Source organism: Nilaparvata lugens, chromosome X (genome assembly GCF_014356525.2).
Source record: "Nilaparvata lugens isolate BPH chromosome X, ASM1435652v1, whole genome shotgun sequence".
NCBI lineage: Eukaryota > Metazoa > Arthropoda > Insecta > Hemiptera > Delphacidae > Nilaparvata > Nilaparvata lugens.
Window position 1 is genome coordinate 13,484,817 of NC_052518.1, and position 11,847 is coordinate 13,496,663.

The window sequence follows — 11,847 nt, forward strand, 5'->3', positions numbered from 1 at the left end:
CTTTCCTCTTAAGACGTTTTCGTTCTGGGTCACCCTTTAACACATGGATATTTATTTGTGAGAATTTGCAATGCTTTCCATTGATTGCTTCGAATATTTGAAAAATCCTGAAGAACTGAAATTCAAAGCCTTGAAAAACAGCATAACTATAGAAAAAAGGTAGTTCTATAAAACTGTGTGTCGTTCTCAAGAATATTTTTTCATTGACGAAATTATTCAATAATCACAGCATTTTTTTTTTGTCTTATGAGTTAATCCAAAGAAGTGTGAGGAGTATGTTTTAGATGAGAACCTCCTTTCTTTAAAAAGACTTCAAGAATTCCAAGAACTCCAACAAAAATTTATTTTTCATAGTTCTTACAAACGAGAAAGAATAAAAAGGCTAATTTTTTATGAATATCTAACAGATGTGGAGTTGGGCCTGCAACAACGCTGAAGTACGTTATTGGGGGGAAGAAATATTTAATCACTATCACTTCATATCATCAGATAATATCATGCCAGATGTCATGTAGTATAAATGAAGATTAAAATTAACTTATTGATGGAAAATCTAAAAACTGTTAGTAATTTAAAGTCAGTTGTGGAATTAGTCAGTCAAATTGTCAAGTCAGTTCAGTAACATGAGTAAAGAGATATTAAACAGTTGCAGTGATTGGAAATCTATATTTTATGAATGGATTATTTTTGCTGACTCGATTGGCGATAGAGATTGGAGGCCCCGCGTGGACGCTGTGGCGTCACGAAAGCGCCATTTGCGACCACTATAAATGCGGCCAGACCACCTTCAGCTATCATTCGTTTGCTTGAGTTCGGCTTCACTGCTAGACTCAACATGAACGGACTAACTCTGCTTCTCTGCGCCATCGGTGAGTACAATATTTTACCAACTAACTTACTATTTCTTTGACAGACAACTCAACTCCACAGCTATGAATTACATTACAACACTTAAAACTGTCAATTTCAAAGACCATTTGAAATACACTATGTTTTTAATTGCCTGATAATACGAATACAAACATTTGTAATTGTATAAAGCTGTGGGGTTTTATACAGAGTGTTTGTGAAATAGATCGACAAACTTCGTGAGTACTTTCCTTACATCAAAATAAAGAAAACATTTCCAGTAAACATAGGTCCTGAAGTGCTTTATTGCCAAAATGATAATGGCGGAAGATTTTCCTTCAATTTGTTATAACTTGCAAATTTTTTTATTCAAAATTTCAATTATTTGAATTTGTAACAGCTTCCGGAAGATACTTCGATCATGAATTATTTTGTAAAATCATCTGAGAAATCGAATAAAACCAATTGAAAGTACCGTATGTCACTTCAATTAACTGTTGATATAATGGGAAAAATAAATTATGCTAAAAACGTAATTTTTCAATTTTAAAGGGATACAACTGGGATCGTTTAACGATAGCTAAAATCCTAGTTGAGTTGAAAAAAATATTTTTAGAATATTTTTCACATTATCTCAAATTGATTACATCTTACATCCACTTGTATCTTCTCCTTTTTCTTGACATTCGTAATTTTCAGAACTCTGGGTCCTGTTTATGAGGAAATACAAACTGATAGTTTTGTGATTTCTTATAGGATAAACTGGAATTATTGGTTTCATTAAGTCGAGATTTCTATGTTTATTCTCTACTATTCTACTTCATAATTTTTTTAAATACATTGCATAAAAATGAGCCAATTTTGTTAATTGTAATTAAATGCATTCTATAGCGTTTGCTACGTATTATTTATGAAACGCAATTATAATTTCAAAACAATTGGTTGTTTCTCATTGGAAGGTGATATAAACTTCAGTGAGAAGTTGTGTGTATTTTTGGCTTCGAAATTATATAGAATAACATGATTAATTCAATGTGCAGCGATAATTAAGTGTAATATTTAACTACAGTTAAGTGTTTTAATTTTTCTAAATTCAAAATTTATAACATATATTTATATATTTGGACGAAAATTGAGCTTGAACGTTTTACAGTGGAAACATAACCTATTTTTTTAAATGTTATTTATTATCAAAATTTGGGAATGGGATAGTTTTGGGCCAAGCCTTGATGTTCCTTCCTAATCACATTTATATTATTTGTGATTGTATCTACGAATAAATAAATAAATTGATTCATGCATTTCAGTGGGTTTCATTTAATCTCATACAATAGGGAATAATTCGTTTGAGAAATTTGTGACGAATAGTTCAACTTTCTGGTGAAGTTTTATGGGATTGAAAGATTGAACTTATGTAGGCCTATCACTATCAGACAGGTAACAATGATGAATTGAATTGTGTTCTCAATTATTAGTCATTTAATGTAATGTTTTTGACATGAAATTACTTTCTAACATATTTTAATTGACAATATTGAGTACATTGTGATAAGAATTCAATTGAAGGCTATCTCATACAGTGAGGAGTACAATAACTCAAGGGTTTTATTATTATCTGTTTCAGCGGTTGCCGGAGTATCTGCCAGCAGCAGTGGACGTGAGTATCGAAATTATTTCAATGAACATAGAATGTCATAGAAAACTTGTAAATACTCTAACATTTTCAAGAGAGATTATGTACATATTACATATATATTCAATATACTGATGTTTTATTCGTTTATTTTTTATTTGAATTATTATGAATTGGAGCTATAATGATTAGGAGAAATCAATGAAAGGTTGAATATTGGGATATAACCTAGTAAGAGAGTTATATTTCAATTTCACATGATGAGATTTAATATTGAATTATTAGAAATTGGAGCTATACTAATTGGGAGAAATCGATGAAAGGTTGAATATTAAGGTTTAGCCTAGTAAGAGAATTATATTTTGATTTTACATGATGGGATAAAATTTGTAAACACTATTGATTGATGATTGTAAGTTGCAACGTTTTGTATTGAGACTACAATATATAATATTAATAATTGTATTATAATATATAATATAATAATTGTATTGCAGCATGGAACAGCAACCAGCAGTACCGCTACCATGTGCAAGGCAGATCACTGTCAGCCATGCACCAGTCAGGATCAAACCAGTACGTGGGCATGCACCTGAGAGCAGAATTGGAAGTTGAGGCGAAGAATGAGAACCAGGCTGTGTTCAAGATCTCCAAGGCCGAGTACGCCGATGTGCACCAGAACCTAAGCGGAGGCTGGCAACAAGAGTTACGCAGCAATGAGCTGCAGTACAAGCAGTTGCCCCTGTCGCAAGCAAACCAAGTCTTTCAAGTCAACTACAAGCAGGGAGCAGTGCGCAGTCTGCAGGTCAACAGGAACACACCCACCTGGGAACTGAACATGATCAAGGGATTCGTCAGCCTGTTCCAGGTCGATGTGACTGGCCAGAATGCCATCAAGTCTAGGCGCAACATTGTGCCCAATGGCCAGCAGGTGAGTGGCTCGTTCAAGGTTATGGAGGACTCTGTCACCGGCAAGTGTGAGACCCACTACGATGTTGATGAGCTGCCAATGAGAGTTGTGCAACAGCACCCAGAGATTGCACCACTTGCAGTTAAGCAGCAGGGCCAGGGCCAGGGCCAGAGCCACAGCCGTCTCATTCAGGTGGTCAAGTCAAGGAACTTTAGCAACTGTGATAACCCAGTCACCTACCACTTTGGATTCACTCAGGAAAGCAACTTTGAGCCAGCCAGCAACCAGATGGGCAACCTTGTCAGCCGTGCCGCAATGGGCCATATGATTATTGCTGGAGAAATAGAAAGTTTCACCATCCACTCATCGGTCACTCAGAATGAGATTGCCATCAGTCCATTCGGCTACAACCAGCAGAAGGGAGTAGTTGGCACACTCATGAATGCCACCCTTGTCTCCGTGTCACATGCCTCTTCTGGCTCTCCTCAGTCAGTCCAGAACCCACAGAAAATCAACGATCTGGTTTATGAGTTCAACCCAGCATCAAACAGTGAGAGCAACCAAAGATCTAGCCACTACACCAGGCAGCAGGCTGATAATGAAGATGACAGCAGCTCAAGCTCATCTAGCAGTGACTCTTCTTCATCATCCTCCTCCTCTTCATCTAGCTCATCATCATCATCGAGCAGCTCAGAGGAGAACAACAAGAATAGTAAGAAGAACAACAACAACAAGAACTGGAACAACAAGAACCAGAAGAAGAAGAACAACAACAACAGGAACAACCATAATGACAATGACAACAACCAGGATAACTCCAATGAAAACAATAATGATGATGCTTACTGGAGGAGCCAGCAGAAGACCAAGTCCAGGTCACGCAGGAGTATTCTGAGGAACTACAACAACGAGAATGATGATGACAACAACCAAAACAGGAACCAGAACAGAAACAACAACAACAACAACAACAATGACTCCTCTGAAGAGAGCAATGAAAACCAGAACAACAATAACAAGCACAACAACAAGAACTGGAACAACAATGACAACAACAAGAACTGGAACAACAATGACAACAACAAGAACTGGAACAACAACAACAAGAACAGGAACAACAATGACAATGATGACTCATCATCAAGCTCAAGCAGTTCCAGTTCTAGCTCCTCCTCGTCCTCATCTTCATCCTCTTCGTCCTCATCCTCTGATCTTGACAGCAGCGAAGAGAACTGGCAGCAGAAGCCTGGCATGAATGATGCACCAAGAACACCTTTCTTGCCCCACTTTGTTGGAGTAAGAGGCAACTCAATTCAGGCTGACAAGCAGGTCGACATTGTCAATGAAGTCCAAAAGGTAGCCATGAGGATTGGCGCCCAGGTCCAGAGACCCAGTGCCATTCCAGGACAGAACACACTCACCTCCTTCACCATCCTCACCAGGATGATCCAGACCATGTCAGCCAAGCAGATCCAGGAAGTCAAACAGAGACTTTTCATTGACAGGAACAATGCCAATGGCAAGAGTTCTGCTGATGCCAAGAAACTCCAGAGTTGGTAAGTCCCACATCCGCACAATCTGAAATATGATAAACAAAACATTTCTTATTTTGAAATTCTCATATTGCCTCCCACACTCTATCAGGTGAATTACTAATGATTATACATTGATTCAATGATCTTGATTGAAATGTGAAAAGTTCATTATATTCTGAAGATCAACATATAAAGCATACTCTATAAGAGGAATTACTAATGATCATACACAGTATGAATAATCTTGATCAATTAAGGGATAATTTATCATATTCCAATGACTAAAATAATAATACTGCTAATTAAATAAGAGCAATGAGTTGATGTGTTATTCTTTCAACAGGGAAGCATTCAAGCATGCTACAGCTAATGCTGGAACTGGACCAGCATTGGAAGCCATCAAGAACTGGGTTGAGAAGGGTGATGTGAGGAATGAGAAGGCAGCTGAACTTGTTGCTGTTCTGCCAAGAACCGCCAGACTGCCAACTGACCAGTACATCAAGACTTTCTTCCAATTTGCCACCTCATCAAATGTGCAGAACCAGAAGTACCTCAACTCCACCATCATCCTTGGATTCTCTGAAATCCTGAGGAAAGCTCAAGTTGACTCAGACACCAAACACATGCGCTTTGGAGTTCACAGCTTTGGTCACTTGACATCCAAGCATGATCAATCCCTGCATCAGGAATACATGCCCTACTTGGAAGAGAAACTCAAGAGTGCCTTTGAAAAGGGTGATAGCCAGAAAATCATTGTCTACATCCAAGCTCTTGGAAACACTGCACACCCAAGACTATTGAAGACCTTTGAGCCCTACCTGGAAGGAAAGAAATCAGCATCACGCTTCCAGCGCCTCTTGATGGTTGCCAGCCTCTACCAGATGACCCGTGTCCACCCAACCACTGCCCGTGCTGTGCTCTACAGAATCTACAAGAACCCAGGAGAAGCCGCCGAACTCAGAGTGGCTGCCCTACACCTTTTGGCCAATGCTAACCCATCTGCAGCCATGCTACAGAGGATGGCCCAGCAGACCCACTGGGAGCAAAGCAAGGAAGTCATCTCAGCTACTCAATCCTTCATCAAGAGTGCTGCTCGTATGGATCAGAATCCCAACTCCATTGAATTGGCAAGGAATGCTCAGGCAGCTGTTGACATGCTCAACCCCAATGAGTATGGAAGCTCCCTGTCCAAGAACTTCCTCAGCTCATTTGTCATTGACAACATCGACAAGAGCTACGAAAGCCAATTAAGCTCCATTGGCAGTGTTGACAGTATTATTCCAAGCAGTGTGTTTGTCAACTTCATGGCCAATGATGGAGGATACAAGCACCAAGTGTTCCATGTAAGTAAAAAAATACATACTATATCTAGCACAGTTCTTAGTACTCTTTGAAATCATTGACTAGCCATCTTGATGAAAATTGAATCTTCAATTCAATATTTGGGAGGGATAGTACCAAAAACAGCAGAAAAAAACATTCATCATGATACTATAGATACTCTGAACATAATGAGTTGAGACTTGAACAAAGTATCTGTATCACCAAAATGATAAAAATTTCAAACTTTTGATGCAAGCACATATAAATGGATTCACTTAAATTGACAACTCTGCATTGACAGCATTGCTGAATTATATATTCCAATCATACTGGTTAGCATGGAAATATTTAAATTTGGCAAAACATGATATTTTATCTTAGTCTCAACTGGTTTTATAGGGACTGATTGGACCTTCAAAACAATCATTCAAAGCATTCATGTTAACAATACAAATGCTTGTAATCATAACTAACTTTGACGGTATTCTATAAGAGGTCTCTCTTGTTTCTTCTTGCAGCACTCTGCTATGTTCTCCAGTGTTAATGACCTTTTGGAGCTTGTGAACACTCAATTCAAGAACAACAACAACAACAACCGCAGAAACAACAAGTCTGGATCTCATGACAATGAAGACAACCATAACAACAGGAACTCAAACAACGAATGGACAGCTGAGAATGTTCTCAAGGCCCTCAACATCCAGAAGGACCAGGCTGAACAGCTGGAAGGAAACTTCTTCCTCACCATGCTGGGAGGAAAGCGTGCTTTTTCCATCAACAACCACACCATTGAGAAGATCCCATCCAGTAAGTATATTATTAAACTAAAACTAGAGAGTATTGAGTTTCTGGAAAGATAATAATTCACATTACAGTAATTTTCAATTAGTGATCAATTGATATCTTCGTATCAATACCTTTTTCAACTCATAATGGAGAGAAATATAAACTATTATAAAATATAAGCACACAACTCCCTAATATTTATTACTTTGAACTAATTCATTGTTTTCTTTCAACTTTACAGTTTTCAAGGAAGCAGCACAGAAACTGAAGCACACCTCATTCAACCTGACTCAATTCTACAGTAAGAACACAATGAAAGTAGCCTTCCCTACCCCAATGGGTCTGCCTTTTGTCTATACCTCCAGTGTACCCACCATGGTGTATGTAGGTGGAGAGACCAAGGTCAACTCTCACCCAGACTTGGCCAATGGCAACAACAACTTCGTCAACATTCCTCAATACATCAACATCTCAGCTGACATTGAAGCAGTCTACTCAATGCAGTCCAACAGCAAATTTGGTATGGTTACTCCATTCAACCACCATGAGTACTATGCCAGTGTTGAGAAGAACATGCAATTCTATATGGCTGTTCAGACAGAGGCAAACATTGACTTGGAAAACAACGAGGTCGAATTCACAGTGCAGCCACTCAACAAGGAAGACAAACAGAATGTGTTCCAGTACAGCTCAGTGCTCTACACCACCAAGTCAAACATCCTCAACTTCAACCCAGCTCTGCAGGAGGATGGCACTGAGAGAGTGCATGTTGGCAAAGCTAAACAGATCCAGATGAACTTTGGCAAGGAGAGCACTGGATTCGCATTTGAGGCCAACTACTGGAGTGAGAATGGCTTTGGAGACTTTGCCAGCCTCTACAATGAAGTTAGCAAGTTTGATTTCCAGTCTGCAATGACATCTCCCTGGGCTCAAAGCTCCATCAACTCTAACAACATAACTGTTGCCTTCAATCCAAGGCAGAGCACCTCTCAGGTTGCCAAGTTTACTTTCTCCTATGCTGACAACTCTGATGACAACAATAACTCCCACAGTGGACATGACAGCAACAACAGCAACAACAACAATAACAACAGAGCAGACTACACTGATGCTCAGCCATCTTCCACTGCTGCCAACAGTCGTTCCAGACAGAATGAATTCCTGCGCAAGGCTGCTGCTGGCATCTCAGGTGCTGATGCTATGGTTGTTGATGTGTCTGCTAGATTCCAAGACAGCCATGGTCAATCCAATGCCCAGTATGTAGCCACTGTAGCAATGGCCAACAGTGATGCTTCTCCAAACGCTCGTATGCTGTTCTTTGCATCAATGAACCCAGCTAACTCTGACTCCAAGGCCCAGGTGTGTGCTGCAGCTGCCAGTAACTTCCCCAATGTGCCACTCATGAACTTCCATGATGCCCTCAAGGCAAACCCAACTTCCCGCATCAGTGCTGACATTGCCTTTGGTGCACAATGCAATGCTGGAGGACACATCCATGCTGATGTAAGTAGCACTTATCAAACATTGATGCACATTCTCACACCAATTGATGTTTATTTTTCAATTGAATTAATATGTGAATTAATTCATTCCAGGCCAAGTTGTCACAGACCCAGGAATTCCAGGAGTATGCAAAGAGCCGTCCAATGGCCAAGAAATGCTTCCAATTGATGGAGAAGGGCCAGGCTCTTGAATATGCTTGCCAGAATGCCACCAAGGTCGCCAACATGCTCAACAACTACGAAGTCTCTGTCAAGTATGATAGAGTATCAAGTGTCTTCAAGAACGTCACCTACAGCATCTACTCAGCTCTGGCTCAAGCTGCCTACCCATACCACAGTGAAAACATGTTCAGTCAGAACAGCAATCCTTCTGGCAAGATTGATCTCAATGCCAGGTTCAACTACAACCTCCGTTACTTCAATGCTTCAATCAACACTCCATTCTTCTCTGCCAATGTCAAGAATGTTGAAGTACACCATGCTCTCAGACCTCTGGTGATCTTCCATCCATCACTCAACTCACTTGAGCTCATGTCCTACAATGAGAACTATGATTACCGTGAGTTTACACTTAGAACCAACATTTACCTTCTCCATCAGATTCAATTCATGAATTTCTAACAGTTTCTAAAGATAAAATGCTGACTGGTAGTAATTTTATTGATAGTTCAGTTTCAATTATCTTTAAAATCCAGTCATTATTAGAAATTATTCATTTTAGAACACCCTATTTGATGTTCCTGATAACATATTTCTTCAATTTATAATAGAATTATTATTGGACGAAAATTCAAACTGAATGGTGTAATTCAATTAGGATAAGCAATTAGGAGGTGCCCGGTTCAATTTCCGGGCTGGCAAATAATCTTTGGATTGTGACTCTATAATCGAATTTCCAATCTAGAATTCAACCCTGTTTTGTCAATATTTGCAGTAGCAGAAGCCTCAGGGGTGATTTGTACAATTTAATTTGAATTTTCGTTCAATGCAAATATTCATTAATTAGCATATGAATAGTTATTGAAATTTATCATTAAGTTCCATTTGTAGATATTTATTTGCTACACCAACAATTAGCAGTGTGATAGAACAACATTTGTTTCTATTATTTGCAGCAACATGTTCTGTCAGCAAGAACTCCATCAGCACATTCGACAACAAGACCTACTCAGCTGACCTTGAAGGCTGGCATGTGATGTTTGCCTCCACTCCAAAGAACTACAACGACAACTCTGGAAGATACAGTGCCAGCAACAGCCAGTCCAACAGCTTCTACAAGTACAAGAAGGTTGTTGTCTTGGCCAAGAACGCCGGATCTCAGCGCAAGGCTGTCAAGATGCTGTTGGGAGAGAATGTCATTGACATCAACCCCTCTGGCTCCGAGTCAAGTGACAACAGCCCCAACGCCAATGTCCAGGTCAATGGAAACAAGGTGCAGATTGCCAACAACAGGATGGCCAGTTTCGATGACTTTGATGGTGAGACCCTCGTTGAGATCTCTGTCACAGACAATGGAGAGGTGCAGGTTCAGTCTTCATCCCATGGCATTGCTGTCTACCACGATGGTGCCAACTTCATCATTGATGTAAGTATCTATTTCACACTGGTTGCAACTTGCAACATCACTCATTGCAATAATGCTAGGCTAATGCTAGTCATTGATGATAATATTAATGATGATTGATGCTTTGCAGGCTGACAGCTACCACAGAGGTGAGGTGCGTGGTCTCTGCGGTACCTACTCTGGTGACAAGTACACTGACTTCACCACACCCAACAAGTGCATTATGAGGGAGGCTAGACTGTTTGCAGCCACCTATGCTCTGCCAGGCAGCAGCAACAGCAACGTTGAACAGCTCAAGAGGCAGGCTGACCAGATGCCTTGCTTCAGGCGCCGGCACATCTTTGCTAATGTCATCACTTCCAATGACTATGACCGAAGCAGCAGCAGCAGCAACAGGAACAACAACAAGAACCACAGCTCAGAGAGACTTGCCAACCCAACCAAACTTGTGCAGGACATCAAGAACAATGGTGACCAGGTCTGCTTCAGTATTCACCCAGTCCCCAAGTGCCAGAGTGGCTTCTCCCCAGCTGGATCATCTGAAAAGGAGGTTCAGTACTTCTGCATGGGCCAGGGCAAGAACTCCGAATATTGGGTTGGTCAGATCATCAACGGTGGATTCGTCAACCTTGGACAGAAGCAGCCTAATGCCACATTCAAGAAGAGCGTCCCAAAGAGTTGTGTTAGAGACAACTAATCATACATGTAAATTTCAACATCATGTGATTTTTGCTTATGTTGAACAATAAATTTTGCATTTGAAATTTTTTTTTTGTTTGATCATAGTTATCATCCCGTAAGATTACTCATTTGTATCAGTTTGATCATTTATCAATATTACAGACAGACCATCCTAACTTTATCTGATAAATGTTCTAACTCCATATTGGTAAAAGGCCTTGTTGAAATCGTGGTTAGATTCTGAGTAACTTATTCTTCAGTTTTTTTATTTATTGAATAAATTGTCACATCACATCACATTCGAGTTTTGCTTATTCGACTGGTGACTTGTGAAGTACAAAATAAAAAATGACTTGTCAATTACAAGTCATAGTTGGTTTACCTATCACTCAAACTGAGATCTGCCTATAACATACATGTCAATGAGCAAATACAAACTATCATTATGATATAAAACAGTGAATACGAAATGATACTGCAGGAATGAGTCTAATTTTGTAGCCTAAAAAGCTCAATTAAAACAGATATCGCTCTCCCATGTTATTTAAAAACTACCTATGTCAGTTATCAACATTAATGGGATTATTAAATTGAAATTGTTCAGTCTTTTGAATCTTGTTCAGTCCAGTAAATTAAATCTTGTTCAGTCTAGTAAATTGAGTCTTGTTCAGTCTAGTAAATTAAATCTTGTTCAGTCTTTTTTTTTAACATTTTCTTTCGGCCTGATTGAATTCCATTTCGAATGGCAGCTAGTAGTTTAGCCTATATTAAAACTTTATTCCCGAGTAGTAAGGGTTTTTACCAATTTCGCAGGTTCATGAACTGGGAAAGAAATCAAGTTCCTTTTTCGAGTGGATTTATACTTATAAATGTCTGTAAAATTAAATTAATAAATGTTCACCTCAACAAAAACCAGTAGCTTTGACTATTTATATGACATTCCTGTCTATAGTCAAAGCTATTAGCTGATATATTATTATATAAAAGGGAGTGTGAGAATGTTTAGTTCTTTGGAAAATGTTTTGCATTTGCATGAATCTCTTGATCTAAATCCACTAATATCT

The 11,847-nt window shown here is 39.2% G+C and overlaps 1 protein-coding gene across 2 annotated transcripts; it reads left to right on the plus strand.

The window, feature by feature from the left end:
• Positions 1–742: 742 nt before the first annotated feature.
• LOC111057493 (vitellogenin) lies at positions 743–10,870 on the plus strand. 2 transcript variants are annotated; one of them, XM_039442456.1, is made up of 9 exons: positions 743–869; positions 2,474–2,506; positions 2,980–4,948; positions 5,271–6,270; positions 6,769–7,057; positions 7,278–8,539; positions 8,632–9,097; positions 9,654–10,123; positions 10,233–10,870. In XM_039442456.1, exons 1-9 carry the CDS (start codon positions 836–838, stop codon positions 10,797–10,799), a joined length of 6,090 nt encoding a protein of 2,029 aa, XP_039298390.1. In that variant the 5' UTR covers positions 743–835; the 3' UTR covers positions 10,800–10,870. The 2 variants fall into 2 exon arrangements, with proteins under 2 accessions (XP_039298390.1, XP_039298391.1); XM_039442457.1 differs by having other exon boundaries at positions 786–869; positions 2,477–2,506.
• The last annotated feature ends 977 nt before the right edge of the window (positions 10,871–11,847 follow it).

Bases quoted from the DNA above. Each gene is read 5' to 3' on its own strand.
- LOC111057493 (XM_039442456.1), top strand. From the start codon at position 836: ATGAACGGACTAACTCTGCTTCTCTGCGCCATCG. The intron at 2,507-2,979 runs GTGAGTATCGAA...ATTGTATTGCAG, and splicing joins ATCTGCCAGCAGCAGTGGAC to CATGGAACAGCAACCAGCAG. The intron at 10,124-10,232 runs GTAAGTATCTAT...GATGCTTTGCAG, and splicing joins GTGCCAACTTCATCATTGAT to GCTGACAGCTACCACAGAGG.